Source organism: Sinohyriopsis cumingii, unplaced genomic scaffold (assembly GCF_028554795.1).
Source record: "Sinohyriopsis cumingii isolate HCF-2022 unplaced genomic scaffold, ASM2855479v2 utg002715l, whole genome shotgun sequence".
In the NCBI taxonomy this organism is placed as follows: domain Eukaryota; kingdom Metazoa; phylum Mollusca; class Bivalvia; order Unionida; family Unionidae; genus Sinohyriopsis; species Sinohyriopsis cumingii.
In genome coordinates, this window is record NW_028316281.1 from 296,026 (window position 1) to 315,807 (window position 19,782).

General features: G+C 35.2%; 1 protein-coding gene across 3 annotated transcripts in view; it reads left to right on the forward strand.

The window, feature by feature from the left end:
- Positions 1 to 19,782, forward strand: part of LOC149770084 (regulator of microtubule dynamics protein 1-like) — a 65,713-nt gene that overhangs the window by 12,433 nt on the left and 33,498 nt on the right. For all 3 annotated transcript variants that reach the window (XR_016418958.1, XM_089949424.1, XM_089949423.1), the window contains 5 exons: positions 4,785 to 4,923; positions 5,700 to 5,965; positions 9,098 to 9,187; positions 10,770 to 10,825; positions 14,197 to 14,284. Coding sequence is in view for 2 of the 3 variants with exons in the window: in XM_089949424.1 (XP_089805550.1) it covers positions 4,785 to 4,923; positions 5,700 to 5,965; positions 9,098 to 9,187; positions 10,770 to 10,825; positions 14,197 to 14,284 (639 nt within the window). In the remaining variant the exon portion in view is untranslated. The remainder of the gene's footprint in view (positions 1 to 4,784; positions 4,924 to 5,699; positions 5,966 to 9,097; positions 9,188 to 10,769; positions 10,826 to 14,196; positions 14,285 to 19,782) is intronic.

The window sequence follows — 19,782 nt, forward strand, 5'->3', positions numbered from 1 at the left end:
CTTCATTTGATCAAAATAACAATTGTTTATTTTCTCTAAGTGTAAAAATTACTCACTTACATCAGGTCACCTCTTACAAATTTCACTTGTATGCCAAATTTGATATTTTTTAGTGCTTCCATACTTGTAACAGGGATATCAAAATAAATGGGTAGTACTGTAGTATGAAAATGGTGATATTTTTTTAAAATTTGCGACAAATATTTAGGTTGGTGATTTTTTGGGAGACAATTTTATTAATGCCAGCGCATTCCCTGTGGTGGATGGACATGCGTCACATAAAAGTCAAGTTGGGATATGCCTATTTTTCATTCAGTATCCTACCTGTAAAATTAGAAGAAATATTTGTTTGATTTTTAATATTTAAACATTGTAAAGTTTAGACCTTGTCCTGCATAAAAGTCACTCTCCCTCCTTCAAGGTTCTTATTGTTTCATAAGTTTTCTAGCCCTTTCATTGAAATTCTAGAGTGCAGAGTGTAGCTTCTTCTGAAAGAGAAATGAATTCTTAGGAGTTTGGAACTATTATCATTGGTATCTTGTAACACTGTAACTAAATCTTATGGAACTGATACCCATATGTCAGCTTAAGGTTTATGTACATAGCATTTAACTCATTATATATGTGTGTGTGTGTGTATTATGTATGTGTTTTCATTCTCTTATTTGAATTATGCTCTCTATTTCTCAGTATGCATATCTGCATTTAACACTGCTTTTGGCTAATATTTATTTTCAAGTGGAAACTTTCCAAATTATATGAAAGTTATAAACACATTTTGTATGCACATAAAAATTATCATATGCAGTGTATTTTGTCCACTTGACTTAAGAATACTCTAGAAACTATACATTGTAATGAATTTTAACTAATAGGAGTAACTTCATTACAGTTTTGTAATTGCAAGTTATCAAAAAGGCTTAATCAGCTTCCCTTAGACAAGAATAATGTTTTTTTCTTCACAATATGAAAATTCACTTTAAAATGGCAGTTGAAAAAAATTTGTAAACTTTTGTAACATGTGCATGAGCAAATGCATGTATCTTCATACCATTTTGTTTGTCTATATTTCTTTGTTGCCAATTAAAACATTACCTTAACTATCTATAAATAACACAATCAAGCATTAAAGTCAGTATATGAATGAACTAAAACCTTTCCAAAAATGAACTGAAGCAGCCAACATTGGAGTGCATCTGTTTTTAGAAAGAGGGGATTTGTTATTGCCAATGTATGGTTTTATTATTTATCCACATACATGTAGTAACATCAAGCATTGGTTAAATACTATTTGATTCACTGCTTTTTCCCCCCGTATTTTCAAAAAAATCAGTGAAAATAACTTTGACCTTACAGTGCTTCTTGAATTCCACAAAATAGCATTCCTTGGGTCCTACATAACTGCATTTTTATGCTAATCTTGAACAACATAATATTTAGAGTGCTTTCTGAGTTAAATATTTTCCTTTATATATATGCCCAAATGTTTTTGAAAACAGACAGTCTAACAACGTTGTATTTCCCAGGCATAGCGATGTCTGCCATTATTCCCCCTGACATATTCACTTATGGTTACAATCTGATTTTATGAAGAAAATAATGCACATGTGTTGCAGTTAAAATCTTCAGGTCACCATTTCCGTTCTTAAAACACTAACTGCTATCTACATACTATTGTTTAAGTTTCGTTACATGAGCGCTTCTTGCAGACTCCAGATTTATTAATTTAAGTTTTGAAACACAAATTTGTATGTTTTTATCATCAAATGATAACTCAGCAGAAATCAGTGATAGTTGCAATAACCAGAGACACATCTTTGCTTTAACTTATTCAGGAAGGGGTTAATAGTGAATCAGCTTTAAAAACACATGCCTGTGAATGTGCAATAGTTTGTCGATGTAGTTGAAGTCAACACAAGCTATTTGATGGTTTTGATGCCTATATTTCACCTTGAGCTACAACATAACACTGGAAATAACTGGCTAAGGTGAGGCAGCATCTCAAAACATGGTCACTCAATGTACATCTAAATATTCACAGTGCGAAGTCATTTTCCTTTTCCTTAAAGAAGAAAGCAAAGTTCTTTTCTATGTGACTTAGTCACCCGCTTTGTCTGGTAGCATTACCCATGACTATGAACTCACATCAGTAATACATTTGCCTGCTTATACTACCTTAAGCATGTGGTATAATTTCTGTGTATTCCCAGAAAAAGAAATCCAGGCCTGACATATCTCATTACACAGGTATTCTTTTTTGTTGTTGTTGTTGTGGGGTTTAGCGCCATTTTTCAGCACATGATAGGCTATACATGGCGGCCAGTATTAATGGTGGAGGAAGAACCCGGGAAATTCCCAGGAAGAACCATTGACCCACGAGAAGCTACTGGCAAGCTTTCTCACATACCCACATTAGCCGAATCCTAGACTCGAACCCGTGCAGACAGAGGTGAGATGGCAGTGATCTGTAACGGAGAGCGCTTTCAACCACTCGGGGCCCCATGCAGGTATTCACACAGTTTATAAACATCAGCTTGCCCAATGCAAGCTGGATGGATAATTGAATGTGCCCATAGGAAATCTGAACTTGCCCTATGCATAATATTCCAGCACTAGTGAAAATATGAGGGGAAAAAAATTGGGATTATTTTGAGGAAATTCCTTTTTGTTTTTTTTGTTCCTAGATAAGATAGCAGACTCATCTCATCAACAACAACCCAAACCAGGGTAGCAAAGACATTCTAGAAGGTTGCCAGGATTTTTTTTCTAGGTGGCAGCTTATCAGAAATGTGGAAACAGGGTCATGTGGTGCAGAAAAGAATATTTTTTAGAGTTGCAGCCAAAAAAGTCTGGGAACTATAGAGCTACATCCACAGCAATAAATGGTAGACCTTTTGTAATGATTTATATTTACAACTAAAAGATTTGGGAATACTTATTTCAACCACTGAATTAACAATCATCATATAGTCACTTTGAAATTGGTGACATGTATCAAAATATTTGACAACATAACTTTTGAAATTGACAACACTTAATTTTATCCATTTAAACATTTGCTGAGCAGTACATATGTATCAGTCACCTGTACCGATAATTATAACATAAAGAACAATAACATTGCTACATATGTATCAGTTCCTGTACCGATAATTACAACATAAAGAACAATAACATTGCTTGTGATTGTGACATTTTTGATACCTTGGTCTTGCCTGGAATGAAATCTTTCTGGTGGTTATTTATTTGAGATGAGTGCTTGTTATTTTCAAACATGCATGTCAAATAAATCTCACAACATTGTATTATTAACAGTTGAAACCAACTCACCATAACTCTGGTGACATGCATCATTACAATCTTTGACAAGCGGATTGTTTAGTTTTGGCAAACTCACACACTGCCTGAGGCTAGAATAGGACCTGGAAGTCAGTAAATCCTGGATACATACAAATATTACAAATAAAAGGTAACTGCTAAGTTAAAAACATTTATTTCTTAGTTGTCAAAACTTGATTTAGATAGATGCTAATGTACATACTGTGGCAAGAAAACGGTATAAAACTTGTGGAACAAAAAGCGTTGCAGAAAGGAACACAATTACATTCTCCTTCCTTTTATCAAATTTTTGGACTTGCCTGGGCAAGTCCCTTGAAAACCTTAGCTTGCAGAAGACTGAGTTTGTCCCAGGAGTCAGGCAATTGGATTTGTAAATCAGTGATACTGTATACATACTCATTTTCTTCAACTATCCTTTATCTTTGTAGTAAATTTTTCACTTCTTTTACAGTTTTCTTGCAATGTTTTCTTGTTATGACCCTTGCCAACCATGTATGGTGTAGGGCAGGCATACTGGAGTCAGCCTCTCTATCCATTTGTGACACATTTGTTTTCTTAATATCTCCTGAACCCTTTGAGATATATTCATAAAGCTTGGTAGGCTTTGTTTCATGACTAGACATTGTGTCAGGTAAATAATGAATCAGATTAGAAAGTTATCTCTATTTCTATTACATATTGCTTTTAGTTGGTCATCTCACTCTTCTCCAGGGGCCCCGAGTGGTCTAAAGCACTCTCCGTTATGGATCACTGCCATCTCACCTCTGTCTGCATGGTTTCGAGTCTCGGATTCGGCCAATGTTGTTATGTGAGAAAGCTTGCCAGTAGCTTCTCTTGGGTCGGTGGTTCTTTCCGGGGGTTTTCCGGGTTCTTCCTCCACCATTAATACTAGCCACCATGTATAGCCTACCATGTGCTGAAAAATGACTTTAAACCCTACAACAACATCAACACTCTTCTCCAGTAAATATGTTGAAAAACCTTCAGAGTTATTTTCATGAAATTTGGAATGTAAATGTCAGTTGGTACCATAAGATTTTGTGTTCCATATGAAATTTGACTTTGTCTGATTAGTACTTTTGCAGTTGTTGCAATATATTTTTAAAAAATTGTATATATACTTCAAAGCATGTGGCGGATAGCCAGTAATCATTGGCTTTTTGACAGATCTAGTCTGTTTTGTTGTTGTGTGTTATAAACAATATATTTTAAGCAACTACACACTGTATCTGTATTTTTCATCTTTTTAATTCATGAAATACATATATCAGTTTTATTAAACTTTTAGATAACAAAATAATTTATTCTTTTTTAAATAATTTTTTCACATCTTTCTAGAGTAGTTTTTGTAAAGTAGTTCTTAATTTAACATGTTCTTCAATGCTAATTGTGGTACAGTCATGCTTGTAGTATTTAACATAAAAATCTGTTGTTTTTTTATAAAGGTTTGCTCAAGATTTCCTGGACAGATCAAGAAATTTCCATTGGTTTTTAGTAGATACTTGCAAGTTTTTATTCCTACCTTCGCCACAGTAGAGGCTATTGGTCTGGTCAATTTCAAGAAAGAGAAACAAGAACAGAAAGGTTTGGATAAAAGTATACATGTAGATCTAAAAAATATGATTCTTCAAAATCAGTTGCAAAAATTAGTCCTCATGGTAATAAATGTACATATAGAATTTAGTTTGTTGTTGTGTGATGGAGGCACTTACATGCCTGGCCCGGACCTTTATGTCTGACTGTGAAGCAGAGGAACCTTGTTTGATTCCTGACAGTTTCCAATATTTTGCCATTGCTTCCCTTTACAGTTTTAATTATATCACAGAATTTGTAATAGGAACATTCTCAGCTGGTAATATAATTAAACATATAGTTGCCAAATTTGCCATGATAAATACTAACTCATTTGATTTTCAGTGGTACCAGAAAAGGACAGCGTTATAGAAATTTATTTTATCACATCTGGCTTCCATACAGCTTTTGTTATAATCATCTATTGACTTGTAATTTTTTTGGCATACTAACATTCTCTCTTTCTGAAAGATTTGATTGACAGGAATAAAACTCTTTATGCATTTTGTTTTCTGCACATTCCGCTGCTAAAACATAAAGTTTCTAACATTATTTTACATAATCTCAACATACATTACACTAGTGAATATCATCTACTTTGTGGAAATCTGGAGAAAACCGCACAAGCCCTTAACTTTTCAACCAATTAATTTTTGCTTTTAATGAAATAAATTGCTATCTGGAAGTTTTAGTTGCTATTGGTGATTGTAGTAATTGCTATTGCTAACATAGGACACTTGTTATTGTGATGGGCTACTATAATTTTGTATCTTGTCTTGTATTTTCAGTTGAAAATGATGCTACTAGAATTCAGGTCATAATCTTAGAGGCAGACCAACTGTATGCACGAGATGAAGTCTTCCGACTGTATGATTTCCTTGTTCAATATAAAGACATGGCTAATGATGAAATTCTCTGGAGACTGGCCAGAGCTACAGTTGACAAAGGAAAGCATTCCGAGGATCCCAATGTTAAGAAAATGTGCATGTACGAGGCATTTGAATATATAAAGCAAGCCCTAGCTTTAAATTCCAATAATTTTGCTTGTCATAAGGTATATTTAGCTATTTTGCATTAATATTTTTACTAATTTAAGAAATTATGGATTGCTTTTAGATTTCATATTTGTGTTGTTGTTTGTGATATTCTTCAGTTTACTGTATTTGCCTGCCTGTAAGTTTTTGCATCTTGAAAACCAGAGCTTCATCTTATATTATGAATTGACTTACATACGGAATATGTCATTCAATTCTATTTTTTTACTTCATTTAATTTTTCACATTTAAAAATTTTTACCCAAAAGTATGTGTAAAAATAATTATCATTTTGGGGAAGAGATTGTGTGTGGAAAAATATAGGACCCAACATTGAGAAAGATTTTAGAATATATACATGATCATCAATACTAAATTCACATACATCAGTTGCAATTGCACTAAAACAGTATGAACTAATAATATATGTTGTTTAAATTTGATTACATATATGTGCATTAGAATAGACAAGTTAGAAAATGAATAACCATGACAAAGACAAGTATTGAATCACATTTTTCTTCTTCTGCCTCATGATAATAAAAAATGTTCCCCGATATGAGAGCGAGAGGTTTCCAAATGATCATAATCTGTATTGTTTAATTGCCTAATGATCTTACTCATGTACAATGGCAATACCATATTCCATTACAATTAATTCACTGAGTAAACAATTTCTTCAAGTTTTAGCTACAATATCCATTGTCACAAGAACCACATGACTTTGCAGTGTTATTTATATGTTAATTTAATATGCTACAGCTGTGATCAGGTCATTCCAGCTAAAACCTGTTTGAGATTTGGCAGACAAGGTCAAGTTAGTGAGGCTACCAATAGGAAAACATGGCTACCCAAAGGGTATTGTGAATATGGTGCCATGTAATGCCAGGTGCTTATTCTTGAAAGTTTCTCAATCAGTGACACCTTTTGTACCTGCAGAACTTTAAGAGCATGTTAAATTAACAAGTAACATGGGCATAGATAAAAACCAGATGTCACTGAACTACAGGAAGTGAAAAGATAAACTTATTTATTGGAAATGGAGAGGTTGTTGTACTTGCAAACAAAATTACACAGTATGCTAACCTAAATGGATATAATTATAGTAAATATTTAAACTTGAAAACTTAAGGAATATGGTATGTATTTGAATAGTTTCCATTTACTATTTAATTTATTACAGTTTTCTATCTTTGACAAAAGCTTTGGCTAAGCAGGGGCAGTAAGGTCCAAAGTGCAGTATAATTATAGTAAATATTTAAACTTGAAAACTTAAGGAATATGGTATGTAGTTGAATAGTATCCATTTACTATTTAATTTATTACAGTTTTCTATCTTTGACAAAAGCTTTGGCTAAGCAGGGGCAGTAAGGTCCAAAGTGCAAGAAGAAAAATGTGATGGAATGCATATGCCTCCCTCTTTCTTAAAAACAAATTACGAAAAATGCATTTTAGCATCAGTGATGCAATTTCGCTACTGCTGATAATCTGAAATAGTATACAGTGATACCATTAATATTCAGGAAACCGAAAGTTACTACAGTTTCATTCCACACAGCATTGCAAATTTTATACTATCAGGAACTCAGTAAATCTTAAGGTCAGCATCATTAAATGTAGCTAAATGTACCTAATTCATTGAAAATATTTCATGTGAAATGAATTAGGTACTTATAGCTAGATTTAATGATGCCAAACCTGTTGAGTTGCAGGTAGGATAAAATTTGCGATGCTGTGTGGAACAAATGATAGTGAAAAAGATGAAGCCGATTATTGATCTGGCCTCGTCTTATACTCAACATTGACGTGTATGTGGATGAATGATGGAAAATTACAAAATTTATAATTTTGTTTTATACTACACATCAACTTATAGGCTAGCAAATATGGTAAAATGTTTTGTTTATCCCTTTATCTTGCGTAAGCACTTTGGATGTTGCTGCTGCCACATTCAAGTGGAAGTGCATTTCATTGCCTCAGTCAATTGACCTAAAAGCAAATTTGGATGCCTATACACCATCTGCATACAAGTGCATTTTGATCTCTGCTGTAAAGATTGGCCCTTTTGAGCTGGTTTTCATAATGCCACATTCAGGGAAAAGCCTCTATTTGAAAATATAGACAAATGACCATAACACACCTTTATTGTTATTGCTAGTTAAGATTTAGTCATAGTGTGCTATATAATTTATATGGTCATTTGCCTATATTTTCAAATAGGGGCTTTTACCTGAAGTAACTTATTCTTTGCTATTCTAAATGGAGGCCATGGATTCTTTTCACCACCTTGAGTTTGGATGATTAGATTTATGACTATGAAGGCTTACATAAGTCGGATATATGCTCAGATATTGATGCACGAAGCACTGATTTTTGATGATTTATCAGAGTCTGGTGATTTAGTGATACAGACATCGACTACAATCTGGTAGATTTAGAGGCAGAGAAAGGTCATTTATGGTTGGTTGATAATGATCACAGTATATTAAAGCATATAGAAATTCTTTGGTGAAAAATAATTACACAGCCATAAAGATAAGATTTTACTTTTAATCCTAATTATGGATAACGTTTGTACAACACAAAACTGAAATGGTTAAAATTAGTTGAACTTAACATATAGACTACACTGCTATAAATTCTACAGGCATGCTTATTGAGTTAGATAATAAGTGTTCTATTTTGTAGCATACTGCACTGGCTTTGCAACAGCCTTAACAGTAACAGATACCATGCTGTCAAGGGTTATCTTAGATTCTACTTAGAGGATTTGATCATGGAATTGTATACTGCTGTTGCTACTACTTCTACTACTGCTATTATTACTACTACTACTACTGCTACTGCTATTATTACTGATACTACTACTGCTATTATTACTGATGCTACTACTTCGATTGTTACTGCTATTATTACTGATACTATTACTGTTGCTACTACTACTACTGCTATTATTACTGATACTACTCCTGTTGCTACTACTACTGCTGCTACTATTACGATTGCTGCTATTACTGCTACCACTACTATTGCTACTAGTGAAGATGATGAAGAAGATGATAAACATGATTTACATAACCTGTCATTAGTTGTATACATTTATTTTTTTGGAACACATTTTCTAAATATTTATGTCATTGTTTCCAATATAGTGGTACGCTATCTTGTTGGACTACACTGGGGAATATGAAGGCACAAAAAAGCGGATAGCCAATTCATTTCTAGTCAGAAAGCATTTTGTGGTAAGTCCTTCAATGCATGAATATTTTTCATTTGGAGTTATAAGTTACTGCATTTGTATGGGAAAATATGAACGAGTTTTTAGGATCGAATACTGCACAACCTTGGGAGTACAATATATCCTTCTGACAAAATGAGTTCATATTTTCCCTTACACATGCAGTAGGGGCCCCGAGTGGCCGAGTGGTCTAAAGCGCTCTCCGTTACGGATCACTGCCATCTCACCTCTGTCTGCATGGGTTTGAGTCTAGGATTCGGCCAATGTGGGTATGTGAGAAAGCTTGCCAGTAGCTTCTCGTGGGTCGGTGGTTCTTCCCGGGAAACCTGGGTTCTTCCTCCACCATTAATATTGGCCGCCATACATAGCCTATCGTGTGCTGAAAAATGGCGTTAAACCCCACAACAAGAACAACAACAACAACTACAGATGCAGTAACCTTTTTATTATATGCTCATTTTCTTATGCTACCTAAGGCTTAATTATATAAACAAAATACACTACAAGAAACAAAGTAAATGAATGTATGCCATATTCCAAACTACATACACAAGTGCAGATTCATCATACACAGCAACAACATTATTACTATGCACATAACTCGCCCAGATAAATTTGAACTTGTTGCGCGTTAGACATAAATTTTAAAAGAAAATGGCGTTTTTATCTACTTAAAATTGAAGCTGCCTTGCTGGATGCTCTGCAAAGAAACACTTTAATGTCCATGTGCATGTCCATACATTGATCTATATGTTTGTCCACACCCTCGGTTAATTTCTTTCTTGTTATAGTTTTGTGTACTAGGTGATAAGTAGTATGGTCAGCTTCTCATTTAGAGTTGGGTAAAGAGTCATGTTACATGGTATGTTGATAGCTCTATTTGTGAAACACCAATTTATTGGGGCATTGATGTCTTTCAAATTGCATGATTTTCCTGTTATAAACCTTGATGGTAATTCCGACTGAAAATCTGATTTCTCATTTATCCAGATTTTAGGATTGGATTTCTTGCCAGTTATTAAATGTAAAAGTGAAAGCCAAATTTCCAGTTTTATTTTTCATTTATGTACACAGCCCATTTTATTGATTTTGCATGATGGTAAACATGCATATTTCAGACCCTTATCATAAATGCTGGATATATTGTTGGGCTTCAACTTTTGAATTTTAGTTACTTGGTTGTGCAGCTTGATTTTCTAGTTGTTTTAGGTTACAGAGCAATAGTTTTTTCTGTGTTGGAATTTTCCTTAAGCTCAGGAGTACACTAAATCTGCAGGCCATGTCCAGCTTTTTGTATTGGTATAAAAGGGAGACAGCATTTTATTTAGTTTTTTCAGGACAATTTTTTTTGTGCAAATTTTCCTTTGGATGTTATGAAGTTTGTTGTGATCCAGCAAAAACCTGAATATGTCAGTAATTAAATGTGGTGTTTGTCTTATATAACATTAAATTGTCCTCTTCTTTCATCTGCAATTGATTTTACTGATTTATATCAAACTATTCAAATCTTATATTGATAATCTTGTGCATACATATTAGGTTTAGTAGGATTGGGAATAAATTTATGTACTTTCTATTTCTTACAGAAAGCCATTAAGTTGAATCCCAAAGATGCAACATCCTTACATTCCCTTGGTTACTGGTAGGTATAAGCTGTGTGTGGTCATAATTACATGGCCAACCCAGGAAAGCGTATGTGAAATAGTGATTTTGGGGTTACCAGGCACAGGTCCAGGTCTCAGAGCTTAAGTTTCATATATTTGCATTGTACCCTTCATCTAGTACAGCTGACAATGTGCAAATCAAAAGGTAAACAGCTGACATTTCATACCATGATAAACTCTTACAATTGTCATTTCTGCTAATTTTATTGATCATTTTTGTCATTTTGTTTTATTACCTTGTTTCATTTTTGACACTTCGTTCAGCATATGAATATAAGTTTGGGGGTTCCTTGTAGATAACTAAATATAGAAATGGGGATTCTCCTGCATGGGAACAAAAACTATGTCATCATCAAAAAAGTAATTCAGCTAATGGTAGCTTTGTAAGGTTTTGAACAATGTTAGCATTTTCTACATTTTAAGATGATGGATGTATTCAAAGTGGTAGGTAAGTATTGAAAGTAAAGCTATGAAGTTCTTTTAAACATCAAAATGACTGTAAGATTTGAATGCATTCATGGACTGATTGTTGTTGTTGTTGTATGGTTTAACGCCATTTTCAGCACATGATAGGCTATACATGGCGGCCAGTATTAATGGTGGAGGAAGAACCCGGGAATCCCTGGAAAGAACCACCGACCCTCGAGAAGCTACTGGCAAGCTTTCTCACATACCCACATTGGCCGAATCCGAGACTTGAACCCATGGACTGATTGAAAGTGATTTGGCTGATTCATCACTTTTCAGACTCATGAGTAATCTATTTTTAATTTTCTTCAAATACATTACCCGATTATAATACCTTTGGAGAACTGCTACAACAATGCAAATCCAGCAGTCACTGGCTAAAATGTTTTTAACTCAAAAGCTCAAAGCTATCTGCCCACCTAGGTGGCATTAGCAGGAGTGATCTCCCCATGATACAAGCACTGGTGCTAAATCCATAAATACTAATTTAAAATTACTGCTTCCTCTCATGTAGAGTAGAATGCTGTCAACAGAGAGGCTTCACAATCCACATATGAGTATTTTGGAAGTTTCTACCTTAAAACAAGTTGCAGGAGTGTTCTGTTTGAAGGGCAGTGTGCTCCATCTATAATTTCCAATGTTTCTCTTTCCTCGATGACAAAATCATTTTAGTACCATCACTTTGCCATCCTCACATACTTAGATGCCATTGGTTCAACCCATCATTTAGCCATTCCTACAGGCAACATTGTCTTACAAATTGGTATTATAGCTTCCACTATGTAAGTATCAGTAGTGATGCCTCAGTGCAGTTTTACATACAAATATTGTTATTCTATAGAAACTCAATTATATTGTTGTATAACATGCCACAGTCAGACACATATGAGTAAGTTTATCTACTGTTTCATCTAATCATCCAATTAATGATTGATATAAAAGCAATGCTTTGGTGATTTTGCCTGTATAGGCAGTTAGTTGGCTCTTTCCTAAAGGATATGGATTCACTGTGTTTTGATTCCTTTGCCACAAACAGGGAAAATCTCTTAATGATCAGGTTGACTACAGGTATTAGTGGGTTTGCTGTTCCAAAGAAAGAAACAAATAGAAGCGGAATGATTGTGTCATTACATGGTTTTCACTCTAATAGGTGCTCACTGGAATTGACTATTGGTGAGTCTTTAGTTCAAAAAGGGAATGCATAAACTCCCATCCTTTTTCTCACCAGCTCCAGATCCAAAGACCTCTGCAATTCAGCAATCTTTCCATGGATTGGAAACTGCATGGATACACATGCTCACCCTCCAAACACCTGTTTCCAAGCATGATACAGAACTCAGTAGAATGTTTTGGTGATTTTGCCTGTATAGGCTGTCAATTGGCCTTTCTTAAAGGACATGGATTCACTGTGTTTTGATTTCTTTGCCACAAACAGGGAAAATTGCTTAATGGTTGACTACATGTATTAGTGGGCTTGCTGTCCCAAAGGAATCAACAAATAGAGGTGGAATGGTTGTCTCATCTCATGGTTTTCACTCTATAAATTATAACAACTGTAACAGCACATTTTAATAGTTCATTCAAATTTTTTTTACAAATTATAAGATTTCTTTTTTTTCTTTTGTTTTGAAAGGACACATTGTGTCTGCCTTCATTTGCATTGTTTACCATTTGATTTGCACATGAATTTATTACAGAAGTGTGTATATTTAGAAAAGTAGTTTTGACAGTTTTTACAGAAGTAAACACAGCTGAAATGGATCAGATGATTACATTCTGACCAATGGAAATCTTACATATGTTTACCATCTAATGCTTTTGCAATTATATATGATTTATTTACTATTCTTTAAACAACTTCAGAAATAAAATGCCATATTTCTTCAGTGTGAACAGAATGTTTTTTCAGGCAAATTAGATTTTTTGGGGACAAGCCCAGTAGGCTACTCACTTAGAATATTGGAGGCACCGATTCTATAATTGGGCCCCAGGATTGGGCTATCCTATTTTTTTAGCACTGGCTTACAAAATAATTATAGGAAATGTGACTTGACAGCATGGCCACAATGACATCATGGCTGTCCACTTTGAATCAAAAGCTAGCATCTTTTTTTTCAAAATTTCAGCAGATTTATTTCTGTTTGATTATGCTTATTAGTAATCAGAAATAAGGAAGTCTTCACCAAAATATCAAGTTCTTTTTTATCACCCTGTCCCATGATCCATCTCTCTATCCACAAGTGACTTCCTTACATTTTTTAGAAGACAAATCAGACTTCTAAAACTACTAACTTCTTATTCTTCAAAATGTAGTATCCAAGAAGATATAACTATATTGTAAAATGTTTGAATCTCATTTCCTATACATGAATCTTTAAATTGTTAAATATATAACGACACCAATAGCATGAAAAATTAGCCAGATGAAACTAGGTTCTTTGATGGGCCAGGTTCCAGTTTCATTAAATATCTCACATTGTTTTTCCCTCAAACTGAGATCTAAACATCCTTCCCATTGTTTGCTTGCTAACAAAGAATTTTTCACAAAGAGGTCAGTAAGAACTGGGATTCAAATATGGTCATTATACATTAAAATGTACCAGTACAGTATCTGTTATTTCAATCAAAGTGGTGAGAATTTTCTCAGCTTTTAATTTTTAGAATAAAAAAGTTTCAGTATGTTCCATTTTAAGATTTACAAGCGATTTTGCATCTTTTCCAGCATCTCTACCTTTGACAAAGTACACTTATATTGTCTAAATTATTATCAGCATGATAATATCAAATTTCATTGCACCCAGAAATTTTGGAAACTTCAGAGAAATGGGGTCTAGATAAATGTTGTTCCATGTCTTTATTCTTAAAGCATTTGTTTTTGCAGGTGTTTTGTGTTTGCTGATATGCCCTGGTATCAAAAAAAGATTGCTTCAGCTCTTTTTGCAACTCCACCTACTGCAACATATGAAGAGGTGAGTTCTAATTTTATTTTTGTTACCTGTTTTTTGTTTTGTTAAGAATTTACTGACTTCACTGTCAGTTCTAAAAAACTAAACCATGTGATATTTTTTCTCAAAAACAAAAGTTCAGAAAAGTTTTATTATGAAATAGATTAATTTTCATTAATGGTTGGATCAGTATTTTTAGAATCTATTGAAACATTTCATTATTATTCATATTTCCATTCCATATCTTCTGGCCAGCTCTAGCTTAGGTTAGACTGAATTCATTTGGGCATTGACTGTTTGAATGGTAGTTGTGTTTCTGGTTAAAGTTTTTCTATGAAGTCATAAGACAACTCAGTAACCCGCTGACAAACTGTGTTCATATGTGCACAATATAATCAGTAAACTTGCTCTTTCATCCCATCCTTCATCAATGCCTCCAGGTAATGTCACCAGTCTCAAAATCTTTAAAGGGTTCCTGTCCTACTTGGGAGTAGACTAAGTACCCATTGTTCTTTGAACTCTATGCAAATTCAACCTCCCTTTGTCTCAGAAGCATGGTTAAGGTCATTTGAAAATCTTGATTAGGTGTTTTGTTAAACCTTTTCTTTATGGTCACATGTCCCAAACCCTGTGAGGGACAGTTGTCATATTTGTGTTGTAAGATCAGAAAATGCTGCTTTTTCTTCAAATACATTACCCGATCATAATACCTTATGAGAACTATTGCTAGATCCAGCCCTCTCAGGCTAAAAAGTTTTGAGCTAAAAAGCTAAAGGTTTTCTGCCTACCTAGGTGGGAGTTATGTTGAGTGATCTCCCTTTGTTACAAGATTGGTGCCAAAATCCGTTAATACTTCAGTTACTACTTCCACATGTGCCAGTTAGCAGACCCTACATTCAGAGAGGCCATTTTGTCCACATACAAGCATTTTAAAGGTTTTCTGCCTTAAAGCAAGTTGCAGAAGTGTTGTCTCCAGTGGGAAATATACTTCATCTATGACTTTCCAACCTTTCTGTTCTTTCTTTCCTTGATCACATTGTTTCCAGTTTTTCAGTGTCATCACATTGCTGTTTTCACACACCTGGATCTAGGAGGTAGCACTAGTTCTTTTAAGGGCACCTTGGTACATACCTGCATGGGTTGCAATTGTGTCTCCTCTTATTGCTTTAGCTGTATTTTAATAGCTGCAGGTCTGGTGTGTGATATAGCAAGGTAAGTTTTCTATATTAATCTAGTCTTAGCATTCACTTTGCAGTTACATATATGATACTTTATTAATCTTATCTGCTTTGGCCGCCATTTGGCCTTTCATACAGGCAGGACTGTCGCGATGCAGTATGGCTGCCTGTGTGAAGCAGATACTTGGCACACCCACCCCTGATCATAAAAATATTTGCTGATAAGCAATCTTATAAGAAATAGATGTAAGTTATGACCAAATAAAAGGATTTTCTTATGAAGAAAAAACTAAGATATTGTTTCATTTTAGCTTCCTAGTATGATTTTGCACCCCTTTTCTTCTCAGATTTGGCACCTCTCTGAAAACAATGCCCTGTGCAAGAGCACTGCTCACACATAGCTTGCGCTGACCCTGCTTACTGATAACATTGTCTTACTGTTGATATTACAGTGTCTACTTTGTAAGCACCAGTTATGACACTTCAGTGCATTTTTATATGTATTAAGTATTCGAGGTCCATAACTGCTGACCATACTATGTACTGAACAGCAGTATAGTGAAAATGATACAAAGTTATGAGTGCATTTGTGTGTTGGGAGCAGAGATGTGTGTGAACAACATACCAGTCAGATGTATAGTAACGATGTCAGTTTATGTAAATTAGTTTTTTTTCTCACAGCATGATATTTATATATATAATTGTGTCCATTAATAATGTTGTTAAAATTAAATAAAAAATATAAAATCAAGCTTCAGATTGATATCTTTCAACTCATATTGTCATACATCTCATAAACCCTGTTGTGAGTAACATAAAAAACAATGATGTAACACCTCATTTTAACAACCATAATTTCACATAATAATTTTTATCTAAATCTGCATCAGGTTTAAAGTGATTTAAAATGAAAAAATGTCATCTCTTGCCAAAAAATGATTAAAATTTTTTTTGCACTTGAGTCCTGACATTAAAAGCTTCATTCTTTGTTAATGAAGAGTTTACAGTTGCATATTTACCAATTCTACACACATTTGGCCATTAAATAAATAAACATCTATCTAGGTAATAAGTGCACTGAATAATGTCAGGTAATTTTTATCAATAAAATATCTTAGTTTTCAGTTCAAAATATCAGTTACATATGACCAAGTGACATCAGATTATGTGCAGCATGCTTTTTGCAATTTTAGAACATAGAATAACAGAAAAAGCCATCAAAATGACATGTATGTAGTCCATGTAAAATTGAATCACTTACGATACAAACTCTTTGTTTGCAAAGAGCATTAATCCAGATATACACTGTTCAGTCACATAATGTGTATTTCCTCCTGGCAGTATTTTCATGAATTTATGTTGTTTTAAACTGGATCATTCTTATTTTCATTAAGCAAAGTTTATGATATTTCTCAGCTGCATAATTTTTATGGGATTTCTTGAATGCAAATATGGCTTTGAAAACAACATGCAGTATTTCCAGCAGGTCCTCCTGGTCACTGTAAATAGTAGATCCTACTTCCTGTTGAATGGGATCAATTTTACTTGTTTAGGCAATTAGTTGGCCCTTTCTACAGGTAACCTTTTTTGAGCACCGATGTTAGCAGCCACTTTGTTAAGTATTACTAGCAATGCTCTAAGACTCTACCTATATGGACAGCCACATCCTTCCTGTTAAGGTAATTGTCATAGTGTATATCACTGTGTGTGTGTGTGATTTGGATTTTTAATGTAGCTTTAACATTTTTTTCAGTAATATCACTGTGGTGTCCACTGTGTGGCAGTTTATAGTGATGTCTAGCACTGGGACATCATGCCACAGGCATGTAGCATCATGTTCCACCCAGTCACATTATCCTGACACCAGGCCAACCTGTCCTAACACTAACCTCTTAATGCTGAGTACCTACCAAGGCAGCTGTTAGTACCATTTTTATAAGTCTTTGGTATGATTCGGCAAGGGTTCAAACCCCTGACCTCCCACATCCAAGGTGGATGATTTAACACGACCACAGGAGCAGTCATATATCTCTTCATGTATACTATGAAATTCATAAAGAATTAATAGATAGATTTAGACCATGGGCAAGACTACACTGACAACCACTCTACATGTGTAGCTTGCTCCATTGGATGAAAGTTGGTGGGCAGCAGTGCTAGGGGTACTAATGGGGAAGGTGCAGTAGTGCACCTTGTGGTATGAGGACATCATCAGTTTGCACTCTAGGGTGCGACAAGACATCACTTGGTGGGGAGCTTGATAGCAAACTAACAATCTCAGTTACCATCTCATATCAGAATTAAGGAACAGCTATGTGGAACTATATCCTGTGTGCTGTCCCAACCTTGAGAGTGGGATGTCATGCCAACCAAGATGACCTTGTTCCATCATGACTGGACTCTGTCATATATCTCTGATCCTAATGGGCCACAACCACAATCAGTCACACAGTATGAGCAACCAAATGAATATCCTTTGTTCAGTTTCACAGATCCAGGTTACATGGTCACTATCATGGATCAGTCTAACCCATATAGTGCCACTAGACATGCCCTGTGTGTGATGTCCAGATTAGTGCTGCAGTATCCAAGAGATGTTGTTTCACTGTGTTATGAAGCCTTTGCTTTTCAGAGGGAACCTGTACTTAGTGCCAGCTTGGAAGTCACCATATATAACTCAGGACATTCTGCGAGTTAGTGAGCCACTGTCCTTGACATTCTTCAACAGCTACTTCACAGGTAGCACAAGACACGTTGGCTTCAGTGCCATTATACAGTGATGACAAAACTTGCTCGCCAGACCCCTCATGATTATTAGATATTATTTGATGCATGAAGACTCTGCCTTGTGGGTTTCTTAATGAAAAAGTTTTCCACCTACTGTCACACTGAGTTCTGTCCTCCAATTTCCACTATGACATTTCCCTGCTCGTAGTTCAGGCATTATTTGATTATTGTTTAAAAAGGAAGAATCTACTCTCAAATTATTTCCACAGTCTGGCAGAGTTACTGACAATTTTGGCTGCTTATATCATCAGTTGCATTACCCAAGCATCAACTGACTCATTTTTTCTCAAAAAGACGCCTTCCTGTGAACTTTAGTCAGCAGTTGTACAAGTTTCACACACCAATTTTCCATTAGGGTACCACAGCAGTTGATTGAGATATCACTTCTTTGGGGATGACAAATACAATGAATTGGAAGTTTTTAATGAAGTACCGCTTTTGATGTGCAACGTCGAGGCCATGCACTCTATGGGGTCTGATATCTATGGTACTCTTTTTTTTTTTTTAATAGGTGGAACACAGTGTATCTTTTGCCACTCCAAATCACACAAGACGTGGTGGAATCTGTTTCCAGAATGGTCTGTGTCTTAAAAAGAGCTGTCCAACATACTCTGACCAATGCCATAACAGCAGCTGCAAATATACATCTGGAAGAAGATGCAGTGCTCTTTACTGCCACCTTTCTTAAGACCATCATGAGGCCAAACTTTGCTTGCAAGCTTTATTATGTAATCTCCCCTTTAATGGTCATATTGATGAAATCCACAAACAAGCCTCCAAGGATTCCAGTTTCCACTCCTCACAGTCTCAGTTACAGCGAAGGGATTTTCAAAGAAATCAACAAAAAGATCACAGTGATACTCTTAGGACACAAGCCTCTGGGAAGCAGTCCTAAGTAATCTACAACCATTGAAAAACACAATTCTCCTGAACAAAAGTCGACACATGGTGGGGAGAGGGTGCCCTTTCCCATGACTGGCTGTTTTAGATGGGTTTGACTGTACAGTACATCTCCCTCAGGAACAAGCATTAAAACTTGGTTGTATGGTGGCTTCCTTGCTTATATGGGACAAGAATTCTTTCACCTGTTTAGTTTGCTTTGTATGGTAGCAGCCCTTGTAGTCCTAGGTCACCTTTTATGTGTGCATTACAGATGATTTCCAATTAGAGGCTGAGACTTTGCCTATTTAAACAACTTCTCACAATCTGCACAAAAATGATGTGCAAAAGATGGGGCAACCTCACTTGGCTCATGTTGGGTATACTTGATCTGGCTGGCACAGCAAGTTTTCTTCTGGAGTCGTTTGACTCATGAGGTTGCAGCTTCATGGCTTATGCTGTATTTTTGGGAGGGAAAATTCTTCCCTTTTGAAGCTGATTCCTGAAATATGGAGACCATTCTCCAATCGGGTTATCTAGCAGCTTTCTCACATACCTTAGGGGTCTGGAGATAATCTCTCCAGGGTAAAGGGATTATCTCCCTCCACCTCTTAGCTATTTTAAGGTATTATGATTGGGTAATGTATTTGAAGAAGAGACCAATAATACTTACCCAAT